The sequence below is a fragment of the Mesocricetus auratus genome, unplaced genomic scaffold (genome assembly GCF_017639785.1).
Source record: "Mesocricetus auratus isolate SY011 unplaced genomic scaffold, BCM_Maur_2.0 Super-Scaffold_100011, whole genome shotgun sequence".
NCBI classification, from domain to species: domain Eukaryota; kingdom Metazoa; phylum Chordata; class Mammalia; order Rodentia; family Cricetidae; genus Mesocricetus; species Mesocricetus auratus.
Window position 1 is genome coordinate 76,761,826 of NW_024429195.1, and position 12,770 is coordinate 76,774,595.

The window sequence follows — 12,770 nt, forward strand, 5'->3', positions numbered from 1 at the left end:
AAACAAAGAAAGAGAGAAAGAAAGAAAGAAAGAAAGGAGACCATGAGGTCTTAACCTTGATAACAGAAGCCACATGCTACAGCTGGCAGTGTAGGAATCTAGATGAGCCCTGGGATTAGGATGACAGACAGCTACCATCACAGCCTGTACCACCTGTGTCCAAAATTCATGTTGCATGAAGGAAAATTCAACCACTCCCTAGTTGAAGCCATGGCTATGTCTGGTCTTCTAGTCACTGGATTCAGTATGTAACTCTTATAAAGTAATAAAGTATCAAGTCACTGGATTCAGTATGTAACTCTTATAAAGTAATAAAGTATCAAGTCACTGGATTCAGTATGTAACTCTTATAAAGTAATAAAGTATCAAGTCACTGGATTCAGTATGTAACTCTTATAAAGTAATGAAGCATCAAGCGAGCAGAGTCAACAGCCTCTAACCTCCACCTTCCCCACCCTGACTGCCCTGCACAAGTGGAAGTCAGAGGACGACTCTATGGAGTTGGTTCTCTTCTCCCACCTTTAGGTGGGGTCTAGGAACGGAATTCAGGTTTTCCTGGCAAGAGCTTTTCCTGATGAGCCATCTCATCAACCCCACGCTTAGCTCCTAAACAGTGGTCTAGTGGCTAACATTTCAAAACGCGTTGCTTTCCCATGAGAGCCCAGCTTCCTTAGAAAGCTTGTGGAGGCAGGGTCTTCCTTTCTACTCTTGACTATCAGTGGGAGCTCAGGCACACTTGTCTCTTACAGGCTCCTCGGCAAGGGTTTCTGAAGATAGCACACCCTGGAAATGCTGGTAAGACATGCTAGAAATGTCTTTCTTCTCCTCAGCCTCGCACTCAACATTCAGCACATTGGAATGCCCTCCCCTCACTCCTCTCAAAACAAAACAAAACAAAAATGGGGCTTTGAGAAATGCGGAGAAATCAGTCTCTCGAATGTCAGGAAAAGGTGGCGTAGCACCTTCCTGGGGCTGTCTCAACTTTTCCTCAGTGCTGCCTTGGGGCCTCCTGTGAGGGAGAGTAGCGTGCTCTGCCCCTGTGGGGACAGCTTGATTGAGTCATGGAGTCCTCAGAGGACAGTTATATTGGGTGTTGGGTATGGATTGCTTCAATAGCGTTTATGACCACACTGTGAGCTGACTTTGACTGTAAGCCTGGCTTGTCTCAGCTCTTGCACTAGGTCAGTAAGACAACGTAGAGATTTTCTGAATGGTGAACTCTGGGCACCCTGAACAGCAGATGCACCTGATGTCTTTCACCGATTCCACCGTTCTCTACTTGACTGAATCAAGTAGGGCCTCTTGTGAGGCCTCAGCTGCTACAGCTGCTGCAGACAGCTTGGTGACCCCACTGGAGGTGAGCAGCCGGGGACTGCTCAGCCTCTTTCCCCCTTCCCCCTGCCCCCATCATGGCCCTCTCCAGTGAAGTTCAAGGATCAGACAGCTTTTGTAAACACCAGTCTCTGAGGGCTTGGAGAAGAAAGACAAAAACTGTTTTGACAATGATAAAGAGCTATGGGTCTCTGAGTTACACACTGAGGACAATATGCTGGGCCTAGAGTCATCTACCAAAGCAGGTAGAAGGGAAATGGTGGGAATTCTCAGTAGGTAGATGGTCTTGAGCGGAAACCTGGAAGGTACAAAGAAATGCTGGACGGTAAGCAGGGCCCTGTTCCTGGGGCCAACCACAGTAAATGTTTGTGAGGCCAAGTGGACTTGTGGGAACCAGGGCTGTAGGCGCACTGGCAGAGGTTGGCAGAGAGGCTCCTGGTCTATGTTGGTTGGCCATTGTTTCTATTAAGACAATGTTTATAACCATCATTAGTGCTTCTCATAGGAAATGTACTCATGGAATGGCCAGTAGACAGAAAAGATGTAATGTCAGTAAAGAGGCTTTATTCCATATATATATTTCTGAACACAGACATTACATCCCAGCTCACTGGAAGCTAGACTACTCCTCAAATTTTCAATTCTTTTTAGAAATAGGAGTTAACATGACTTGGAGTCTAAGTGCAAATTTTTACTGATTTTTGAGAGTGTGCCCACGTGCCCTTTAAGCTTAAACTTTTATTCCATTTTATCAAACATCAGATAGACCAGACTGGCAACATTCCCAAGCAGTCCAACTTGAGAAAAACCACTTTCATGACTTATTAACAGGCTGAGCATAATTTTCATATGGTTCATTCATTCAGATTTATTACAGAACACCATTTAATAAGAAAAAACTTAAATGGATCAATTAAACTCAAGTCCTTCTGTAAAGGGGACATTTAAGTTCTCCTTTGATTAATGTTAGCATTTAAGGGCTGTCACTTTCACCTTCGGGTTACTGAATTTATCAAATGTCAGGTGTTCCTTAAATTAAAAAAAATCAGCTACGAATCCTATCTCCCATGCCTGAACTAGCTTTTCTGCTCTGAGCTTGTTCCTTTTATTCCTCGCCCTGCTCTGGCCATGAGCTGCTCTTGTCCTGACCTTTGGTGGGTTTGTGTCATGTATGTGGAGGGTGAAGAGGAGCAGGAGGTCAGTCTCACACCTGCCTTCCTCCTGAGGGTCACTACAGCTGTCTGTCCCCCCGCCCCAGTCTGGAGGGGCTAACCCTGCCACATAGCTTTCTCTGTCCTTATTGCCCCTACAAGTGGTACCAGCACAAGGAGACTGTCCCATCTCACCACAATGCAAGTCGTTTATCTTTTAATTTCTCCCAATTGGAGTGTACTGTATCATGAATTACAAATATGCATGTGATGAACAGAGATGATTTATTGTAAGAGGACTGGAGAAGATAAAAGATAATAAAAGAGCAAACTGGACCAGAGGAAGCATCACTGGAAACTCCCAGCCTACATCCTCCTTCAGGAAAGAAAGTATCCCAGGGTCCATTTTCAGTCTGGGTTTCCCTGTGTTAGCTCTTTTGGGTTCAAAGCTCCAGGCCATTGTGTGACAGGCAGAGAACACTCTAAGACTGTTTTGGGTTTCCAAGGGTAGCAGTCATGGATTGGGCAGTGTGTGATCTGAAGGTCAAAGGACATGCAGCATGGCAGTCACTGACCACAGGGTCAGTGTGGCTCTGACGGGCCCACCACCCACTTTACAGCAGTGGTGTAAAAAAAAAGAAAAGAAAAAGAAAAGAAAAGAAAAGAAAAGAAAGGTCTAGTGGATATAAAGGATACATAGTGGATGCTTCCCCAAGCAAGCTACATATGTTGTGCTACATAAGCAGTCCATTTGCAGGGGTGGGGGTGGGGGTTCCCTCTGTTTTAGGAATGTCTGTCTTTCCAATTCCCCTTTATATGCCACCTTAAATGGTGGCTTATGGCTGAAATTGAAGCTCCAGAAGATACTGTTTCTTTTTCAGACTATGTGAACTTGGAAATGAGCAAGTTCTTCTCAGTGATGTTGCCAATTGTAAAAAGAAAAACAACAACGCTTCTGTGGATGCCGAGAGGGCGGGGCCTTTGGTACCGCTCCTCAGTGGGAGTGGGAGGTGCTCACAGAAGGATGCCGAGCACCAGCCGCTGTACTTCTGATTTATTTTGTGTGCTTTTTAAAATAGGATATAAATAATGACAAAATTACAAAATTTATAACTGGAAGCCCAAGCGTATTTACACATATGCTTGTGTTTCAGCAAAGCCCCTGGCTGCTTCGCTCCTGTACAAGTTCCTTTTGGTACCATATTTTAGTGTTATCTTCCTCTCAGTTTCCTACATACATATCAACAGTGAATAGGCAAAATATATACAAGGAACTATTCAGTTCAAGTAATTTAATATTGTAATAAAATTCTTCAACACTGAACTAAAACCATATACATTTGTCAATTGAAATGAAATTTAGCTTTTCTTCAAAATCACCAACTGATGAATGTTATAATCTCAGGTTTAAAATAATATTGGTTAATAAAAAAAACATTAAGACAAGTTCACAATTTATCAATATCGCTATAATGAACTTCAAAATGATTCACAATATGATTGGTTAGAACAATATACATTAAAATGTTATTTTTCTACAATGATATTGGTACTGTTTATATAATTTGATTCTACAGAAATATACATTATGGTATCATACAAATACTCCACAGAGACATTAAAAAAATTAAAATACCTTAAAGAAACGTAAGTAAATTTATTTAATCAAATAGTAAGCAAACATTTTTTAATCTGTTTCAAGAAAAGTCTTTATTACTTTGGAATTTCTTCTTTTTTTGTGTTATTTATTTTTTTTAGAAAAAATTTTGCAATAGAATTTTATTAACACCGTTCTCAAACAAGGTTTCCGTGACAGAAATCTTGACAGCAGGAGCCCTAGATTTTATATATATATATATATATTATTTTTTGTTAAACGTTCTTTAAAACACTTGGAAGGTTAAAACAAAAACTTGTGCGGGCTATGACTGCGTCAGTACGTCGGGTCACCCCGAGCGAGCCGAGCGCAAGCCGGATCTCCTGCTCTCTGGACAGGCCTCAGAGTTTGTCACAAACTGAGCCGGTCCTCGTGCAGTAGCAGTAGGGATGAAGTCACTCGAAATGAAACCAGAAACATCCCGCACAACAAACGTAGAGTTCTTTTGAGTGCAATAATGAAACATTCTTTTAATAAAAATATTTAATACAAGACATTGTTTTCTGCGCATAATAAATTCCTCTGTTTTAAATCACTTTTAAATTTTTGAGTCATTCAATAAAGGTTTCCTTTATCTGACATAGTTGATTACATATAAAATCCACAAATATAGAAATCGGGAGAAGGAATTTCCTGGCAATCGTGAGGGTTGCTTTGTCTTTTTGCATGAAACTGTACTCAGTGGTAACAATGATTTTACAGGTGCTTTTGGGGGCGGGGGTGGGGGGGCTAAGTACTGTTCTGACTTTCCCTTCAAAAACGGCTGACGGTGAAAACTTAAACCCAAGATGGTTAGACTTTTAGGCAGTACTGGAGACCCCCTTTCACTTGTAAAAAGGTATTCTCCCCAACTAAAGCAAAGCAAGTACGGGGCGGTTGAGCAGTACCTCGGAGGCGATGGTAGCGGAGTTGGGGCGCCCCGCGCAGCCCCCCCGCCCCGCGCCTCTAGGGGCGGCAAAGTCTCGCCGGCAGAAAGCCCCCTAGGGGTGGCCGGCGGCCTTCCGCCCGTGACGAGGCCACGCGAGCTGAGCAGTCTTCCTCCCGGGCGGGTGGACACGGAGGCGCGAAGGAAAGCCTGCGGCGGGGACTGCTTGGCGAGCAAGGCACCGCGAGGACGGGGCGGCGAGTATCAGAAAATCGTGGTTTCATACTTGGTATTAATGCCCCTCTTGGCTTCTTGCCCCGGCTCCACAATCCACGGCAGATTGGCCAGAGTCTTTTGCTCAGAAGGGTCGATCTGCTTTAAAACAGAAAGGCTGATGCCCGTTATCCGGCAGCTGGGCGGCGGCGCGGCCGCGGGGGCGCCGCTGGAACCCCACCTCGGGCCCCGCGCGCCCAGCCGCGCTGCGGGGCGGACCCGGCGGCGTTCGCGCTTTCGCACCTGTACTGCACAGCGACTCTGCGGGGGCCTGCAAGGGTGACGCGAGTGAGACCCGGCCCCGCCCCCCAGGGCTCAGGCTGGGGGAGCTGCGGCGGACCCCACCCTCCATCGGGGGCCCAAAGAACCCTAAATCCTCACGAGGAGCCTGCGGTGCCCACCCACTTGCCCGCTGCCTTCCTGCCATGCCGCCCCGAAGCTGGACCTCGGGCGCCCATCATTGCGCAAAGCCTCTCCTCTCCCGTTGGCTCCTAGCCAGGGTGGTCCAGGTCTTTGGGTCCAACACCCCTTTCTCTCCTAGAAGCTGTACCTGCCACACCCTCTACAAAACGGCACCTCAACTTTTCTGCTTCGGCCTTCCGCTCTCTCACATGGGCGAGCACACTTCCTGTCTATTCCCTCGCCACAACGTGTGCCATAGAGCTGGGGGTTTGATGTTTTCTTGGTGCAAAGCAGGCATATAGTACATACTTGAACAGTCAGTAACTACTGTTAGACGATGAGCAGGCCACCGCGACAAGAAGAGGTGCTGGGGTGGACAGAGGCAGGCACAGCGCCCAGGAGGAGATGGACCAGAGACGGAGGAAGGGAAGAGGTCAGCAAGGGCCTGCGAGGCTGGGCCTCGGCCTCTGCCCTTTACATAAAGCCAAGCAGGCCGTTCCCTGGGCTGTAGCCGAGGTCTGAGCCCCGCCAGGCCGTGGCTAAGCTCTTTCCCCGCCGGCTCTCTCATCCTTTGGGCATCTACTTTGCTCTGTAAGTTGGGCCAAGGAATTTCTGGAAGGCATGTTCAGTATTCCTCTACCAGCTTTTTAGCCTGCTGGAGGCTGCAGGCAGGGTCTGTGTCTCTGTGCCTATCGGGCTGCCTTCTGCTGTGCTTCCCCTGTGTCTCCATAGGCAGAGGGAAGGACCCCTCGGTCTTAGGAGTACTATTTCCTGACAGGAAACAACCAGAGCTGAGGGAACGGGAATACTGAAGCCTGGTGAGGGGCTGGATCCCGAGCCAGGTAAAGACATTAGCATTCTTCACTGTGTATTTTCCTATTTCCCAGAGAGGGCGTCATGAATATTCTATGAGCCCTTATGGCAGCAGAGTCTCTGTGCTCTTCTGGAAGAAGTCTACGTGGACCACAGTAAGCCGGAAGGAGGCGCCCGCAGTGAACAGACTTACCCAGCCCACATGAGAAGGAATATAGTAGTCTAACTGACAAACATGCTGTGCATTCCTGGGCACTCAGAAGCCTAATCAGACCCAAAGACACAGTCGTTAAACCCACCCTCAGGACCTCATTTAAGAACAGATGTGTGTTTAGCGCCTGCTATGGACCTGGCCCTAGGGTGATAGCATGCCAGTGTACTTCATGAAGCAGATATTTTTGTAGAGAGAGGCAGAAATAAGTGGTGAGTTAAAAAAAATACCACAGAGAATGAAAAGGGGACTACAGTGTGACCAGGCATCTATTTCAGTCAGGAAAAGCTCTTTCATGCAGATGAGACCTGAATGATACCCTGGAGTGGGCCATGCAAATGGGGGGTGGGGCTGGGGTAGGTGGAGGAGAGCATCCCTGGTGCAGGGGACAAGTGGCACCGAGGCTTAGGTAGGACAGAGCGGTCAGTCAAGGAAGGGCGGTGAGGTATTAGCTTTTGGTATCTCCTGGGTGCCATGATCTCTGCTGTGTGGAGAAAGGGAGTGACTGGGAGGGGTGGCATTGGGCTTGGACTGGGGGGGGTGATGCAGGAAGTAGAGAGGAGTGGGCAGTTGGGAGGTGTACTCTAGGGGAGCAAAGAACGCACTCTGCTCATGGGCTGCGTGTGGAGGCGTGGGTACAACGGGGTGACTTGTGGGTTTGGGTACAGGCAGCGTGAGGAGGGTTGTGCTGTTTACTGAGTCCAGAAGAGGGAGGAGAGAAGCAAGGGTTTGTGTTGGCCAAACATGAAAGTGGAGACGCTTAAAAGCAGATTGAACAGGCGCTTCCACGTTTGGGGCGCGTCGGGACTGGAGACAGAGAGCTGGGGGCATGGGTCGTCGGGTCAGGTCGGTCCTGAGGCAGGAAGGTCGGGGTAGGGGTGTAGTGTGGGATTTGAGAGGGACAGCCACTGGTGATGACCAACCAGCTGAGGAAAAGCTCCCCTCTGGGATGGAAAAGGAAGCTGAGGGGTCATGCCCCTCCGTGGGTGCGGAAGTTAGCAAGAACAGAGACAGGAGAGGGGCCCCAAAGGTGTAAACCAGGAGCCACATTGGCACCAAGGAAGGAACCTCTCTTCGGAGGTTAAAAATGTCTATTTCCTGATGACACGGAGGCTGAGAGCTGCTGGGAGGAGAATGTGGCAGATGGAAAGCTTGCAGGGTGAGGGGCAATGCATTCTGGGGGCCTGACGGTGCCAATCCCAGAGACTCTAGGATGCAGGGTGATGGAAGCTGGCTGGGAGCCTTCCAGCTTTGGGGTGTTGCTACTACCAGAGGCGGCCGCTTTGAAGTCATACCAGCCTGTTGGGACAGGATGTCTGCAGAGCCTGTGGGAGGGAGGGAAGGGAGGAAGTTCCTGGAGGGAGGCAGATGACAAGGAGGAGGGGTGTGACCTTCTAACAGTGACTAGGCTGCAAAGAGCTTCAGCTGTCCAGAAGGAAGGCACACAGGATGTGGTCCAGGCATCTCCAAGATGATGCCTTGGCCTCTTGAAAGACACAGAAGCTGTGGCATCTGGCCTTTGCCAGGAGGGTACCAGAGCATCCTCACCTCAAGCCTCTGCAAATCTCTCTGGAGGGCAGAGGCCTGACCCAATGGGATGGCAGGTGAGGCCTCAGAGAAAGCTGCCTCCAGAATTTTCTAGACCTTCTGGTGAGACGTGTCACAAGCAAACAGCAGCCAGTATTCTGCTCTCACGAGGCTGCTGCTGCAGGTGGCACCTTTGGGTGGGGGAGAGGATTCTCTGAGATGGCAGGAACCAGGATAGGGATGATGGTCACATGCCAGCAGGAGACCGAGGGAAAGGGCAGGGGAGGGCAGGCTGGATTCTAAAGGCCTCTCCCACCGCACTGGGCTCTGTTGGCAATTCCCTTCCCCCTGGCTGCAGGCTTAGAGATGCCTGTGGCTTCTACTTACCACTGACTTGCGAATGCTAACGCGGGGCTTGGGGATGGGTTTGGAGGGCTTGTTTTCGAAGCTTTCTGGAAGCGTGGAGGAATGCCCTCCTTTTCTTGCTTGCAGAGCTAGCTGGTAAGCGACCTCAAATGCCTGTCCCAGGGTTAGGATGATTTCATAGGCTAAGTTCTGCAAGAAAAACAAACAAGCAAGGCATTTACTACCGGTTCACGGGGATCAGAATGAATGGACAGCATAGGACCTTCAACTGCTTGCTCTACTGGCTCAGGGAAAATCTATAAGCACAGGACACTCTGGACAACAGTCACTGAGGAGCTACGCTGCGGGGGCCTCCTCCGCTGATCCCCTATAAGCAGAGTCCCCATGCAGCCTGCCAGCCCCAGGTCTCTCCAGGTGCAGCTCCCTTGGGGGTGGCGTCTGTGCTCAAGAGTGGAAAGGGGTTAGTAGTGGTATCACGCCTGCGCAGATGATCCCACACACTCCATGGGAGGTGTTCCCGAGAAGTTTGGGTCTTTTTTACCTCCAACATCTGTGATTCAGTGAATATATACGAAACATAATAAAAACCTAATTTAGGCCGGGGGGGGAGAGGCATTAGTCACGCTGGTGTGTCGTCTCACAATTGCAGCAGAGAGCATGCAAACATTGTTCAAACAGAGCCAATTATCTGTCTATTTCTTAAGGTTCCTGCACTCTCCAAGGGTTCACTCTCTATATTTTATCATCAAATCACACACGGGAGGGTGTGTCAGGCCAGGATGCCACACCAAACCTCTCCTACGAGGTACATTCTTTCTTCTGACCAATTCTCTCAGGGTGCTTTCTGACCTTCACATACTTAGTTTTGATTTCTGCCACATGAAACGTCCCCTTATCTTCTCTCACAGCGACAACATGACACTAGCCACTCAAAGGAGGGATCTGAGCCACAACACTACAACATCCCGAGGTCAGAATACATCATAGAAGTGGGTGCTTACTGGTCCACACAGAAAGTGCCTGGGGATTGAACCTGTGGCCTCATGCAAGCTTAGCAAATGTTCTGTGTTGAGTCACACCTGAGCCTGAGAATGTTCTCAGTGCTGCTGCACCAGCTGAGAGCCGCCACCATCTGTCTCAAGTTTTTAGTTCTGTGACTGTCCCTACAATGTTCCCTTGTTTCTTTTCACTTTTGCAGGTTGCCCTCTGTATGGTGACATTTTGTTTATGATCTTTTTTTTTTGAAAGAAAGGAGAAAGATTTATTACCCACTGAAGACAAAAAAGAGGTGGGGGAGGAGGACTACGGCAAAGCACAGCCCTGGCGAACAAAAAAAGCTTCTCTCTCTCTCTCTCTCTTTTTTTGTTTTTGGTTTTTACGAGACAGGGTTTTCTCTGTATTGTTTCAGAGGCTATCAGTCCAGCCTGGCCTCGAACTCACAGAGATCCGCCTGCCTCTGCCTCCCAAGTGCTGGGATTAAAGGCGTGTGCCACCACCGCCCGGCTTGTTTATGATCTTATAAACAAAGCTTGCCTGAAGATCGAAGTGCAAGGCTAGCCACACTAGTCAGCTATAGAGGCCAGGTAGTGGTGGCATACCTTTAATCCCAGCAGCCACACTAGTTAGCCATAGAAGTCGGTCAATGGTGGTGCACACTTTTAATCCCAGCACTCGGGAGGCAGAGGCATGCAGAATCTCTGTAGCCTGGTCTACAAAGCTACACAGAGAAACCTTGTCTGGGAAAACGAAACAAACAAACAAAAAAAGAACTCTATAGTGGTTGGATGCTTTGCTTTTCTGATCCTCAGCTCGAACCCCAATATCTGGTTTTTAATTATTTGTGCTATACATCAGCTTCTGTTAAAAGCACACTACATCTTGCTGTACTTATTCCCTTCCATGCCTCCCCAGCATGCTGGGAGAAGTGTTGGGGACTGCCGTTGTCCTCGGCACTCAGTGAGGGCAGATGACAGAGGATGGCCTTCCAAGGCCAAGGGGAAGAGACTCACCAAGTCCAGACCAAACAGAGCTTAGGAAAGTCATGGTCTTCAAACCAAGTGAGGCAATGCCTACGATCTGGACAGAGGGTGAATCAATCAATCTCTGAGCCCCTAGCAGAAGGACATTTGATGCTGAGATACTGTCCCTTGCACAGCCGGGCCACACACTTCCCTCAAGTACAGAACACTGAGCCATGCTTGTCTCCATGGATGAGTCAGACAAGTAAAATAACAACACACCAACAAGTGACAGTGAAGGGGGACTGGGAGGCAGCGCTGGCCATCACTCCACAAAGAGGGCTGAGCCTTTCCTCTGCCTATACATGGCTCACATGCCACAGTCGTTGTCAGCTTTGCCTCAGTGCTGGTGCGGGGAGGGCACCCAGGACAAATGGGACTTCCTTGGTGTCAGGAGGACATTGCCATTCTTGGTCTTGTTCAGCCTCCCTGTGGAAAGTGTCTGGTGTCCGCACACGTAGCAGACGCCTGTGTGCAGGGTTTGGTGAGAACCTATGCAAGCAAGCACATGTGTGCAGTGAGCTCAGAGTGCAGATTCCTCCATTATCAGCCTCAGACAAGTTCCTGAACTCGAGAGCTGTGTGAGACGAGAGCATCTTCACGTGGAAGCCAGGGCCGTTCACTGGAGGGACTGAGGCTTTTGCGTGGTTACTGTGGGTTACTATGGGAAGTTGAAAGCTCCCACATGATAAACAGACGTTTGCCCTTTCCTTTTAAATAGGTGACTGGGAGACCAGACCACCCAGTCCACAACTGGCTTTGAACTTGTGACAGTGATCCTGCCTCAGTCTCCCCAGTGCTTGGATGACAGGCGCCTTGCCTTTTAAAGACAGGGTTTCTCTGTGTAGTCTTGGCTGACCTGGAACTTCCTCTGTAGACCAGGCTAGCCTCGAACTCACAGAGATCCGCCTGCCTCTGCCTCCTGAGTGCTGGCATTAAAATTGCGCACCTCCATTGACCACTGTGTCTTGCTTTTTTAAAGGACGATTTAGAATGTTCTTCAGTGATTCAAGTCTTTTCTGTAGCCTTAATGGTTGAAGCATAGTAGATGGGCAGTGGTGGCCCACTCCTTTAATCTCAGCATTCGGGAGGCAGAATCAGGCGGATCTCTGTGAGTTCCAGACCAGCATGGTCTACAAGAGCTAGTTCCAGGACAGCCTCCAAAGTCACAGAGAAACCCTGTCTCGAAAAACCAAAAAAAATTTGAAGCATGGATTCTGGGTGTGAGGGAGGGGCCAGTGGGCTGAGACCTGCACTGTTTGTCTCAGTGTACCAGGACCCAGCCAGGGACAGGTACTGTCACCAGGAGCTGAGGGCACACTTTTACTCTGTTGGGGAAGTCTTATGCCAATAAAGCACTGTTGGCGAATAGGGAACCAAGATAGGTGGGACTCCGGGTAGGAGAAACACAGAGAGTCAACATGTAACGCCATGGGGTAGGAAGCCCGGAAACTTCTCCGGTAAGAGAAATACTTAGATTAGCAATTATGGGGTAATTACTTAAGTCAGAGCTAGCCAGTAAGAAACAAACAAGGCCAAAGATTCATAATTAATATAGCCTCCTGTGTGTTTATTTGGGACTGATGTGGCTCTGGAACCAGGCTGACGGGAAGGCTTCCCTTTACATTGCTCCTTCTTTCTTTTCTACCTCCTTCTGCCATCTCTTCTCCCCCTGTGGAACCCAGGGCCCTGGGCAGGCAGATGCTCTACCATCAAGCCCACATCCTCATCCCAAGTACACATGCTCCAATGTATTTTTTGCAGGGTCATTCTGCCTGCCTTTCCTGTGTCATCCTCACTGTGTACAATGGAAGGAGAACTTTTTTTAAATGAGAGCTGGACACTGTTAGGACAAAAGAGAAACCATATTGTAGCAGGACTTAATTATACATTAGGGATATTCATTATACTAATATGTTAATTACCATGAGTAATGTAAAGACAATTTTACTGCTGTAAGAACGGGAGGAGTCTTGTGGCCTCTGCGTGGACTGTTGAGAGTCAGTACTGTGTGAAGTCTGACCACCCTGAGGCCACTCTTCTTGGATGCTGAGGGAACCAGGGGACGGTGCCTGCTGATAAGAACCGAGAGTAGCTCAGTCCATCCACCTCACCTTTTCCAGGCTAGCCCCTAGGTGTAGGACTTTTTTATAGT

At 48.7% G+C, this 12,770-nt stretch overlaps 1 protein-coding gene across 13 annotated transcripts in view; it reads right to left on the minus strand.

Annotated features, from left to right (window-relative positions):
- Window positions 1–1,876: 1,876 nt before the first annotated feature.
- Anks1b (ankyrin repeat and sterile alpha motif domain containing 1B) overlaps window positions 1,877–12,770 on the minus strand; it is a 1,010,332-nt gene continuing 999,438 nt past the window's right edge. For 4 of the 13 annotated variants that reach the window (XM_040755082.1, XM_040755078.1, XM_040755075.1 and 1 more), the window contains 2 exons: window positions 8,619–8,786; window positions 1,877–5,377 (listed from right to left, as the gene is read on the minus strand). In XM_040755082.1, coding sequence (XP_040611016.1) covers window positions 5,270–5,377; window positions 8,619–8,786 — 276 coding nt within the window. In that variant the 3' untranslated portion in view covers window positions 1,877–5,269. Of the gene's footprint in view, window positions 5,397–6,955; window positions 8,030–8,618; window positions 8,787–12,770 lie in introns of those variants that run through there. The other 9 variants (XM_040755081.1, XM_040755076.1, XM_040755071.1 and 6 more) reach the window with 3 other exon arrangements.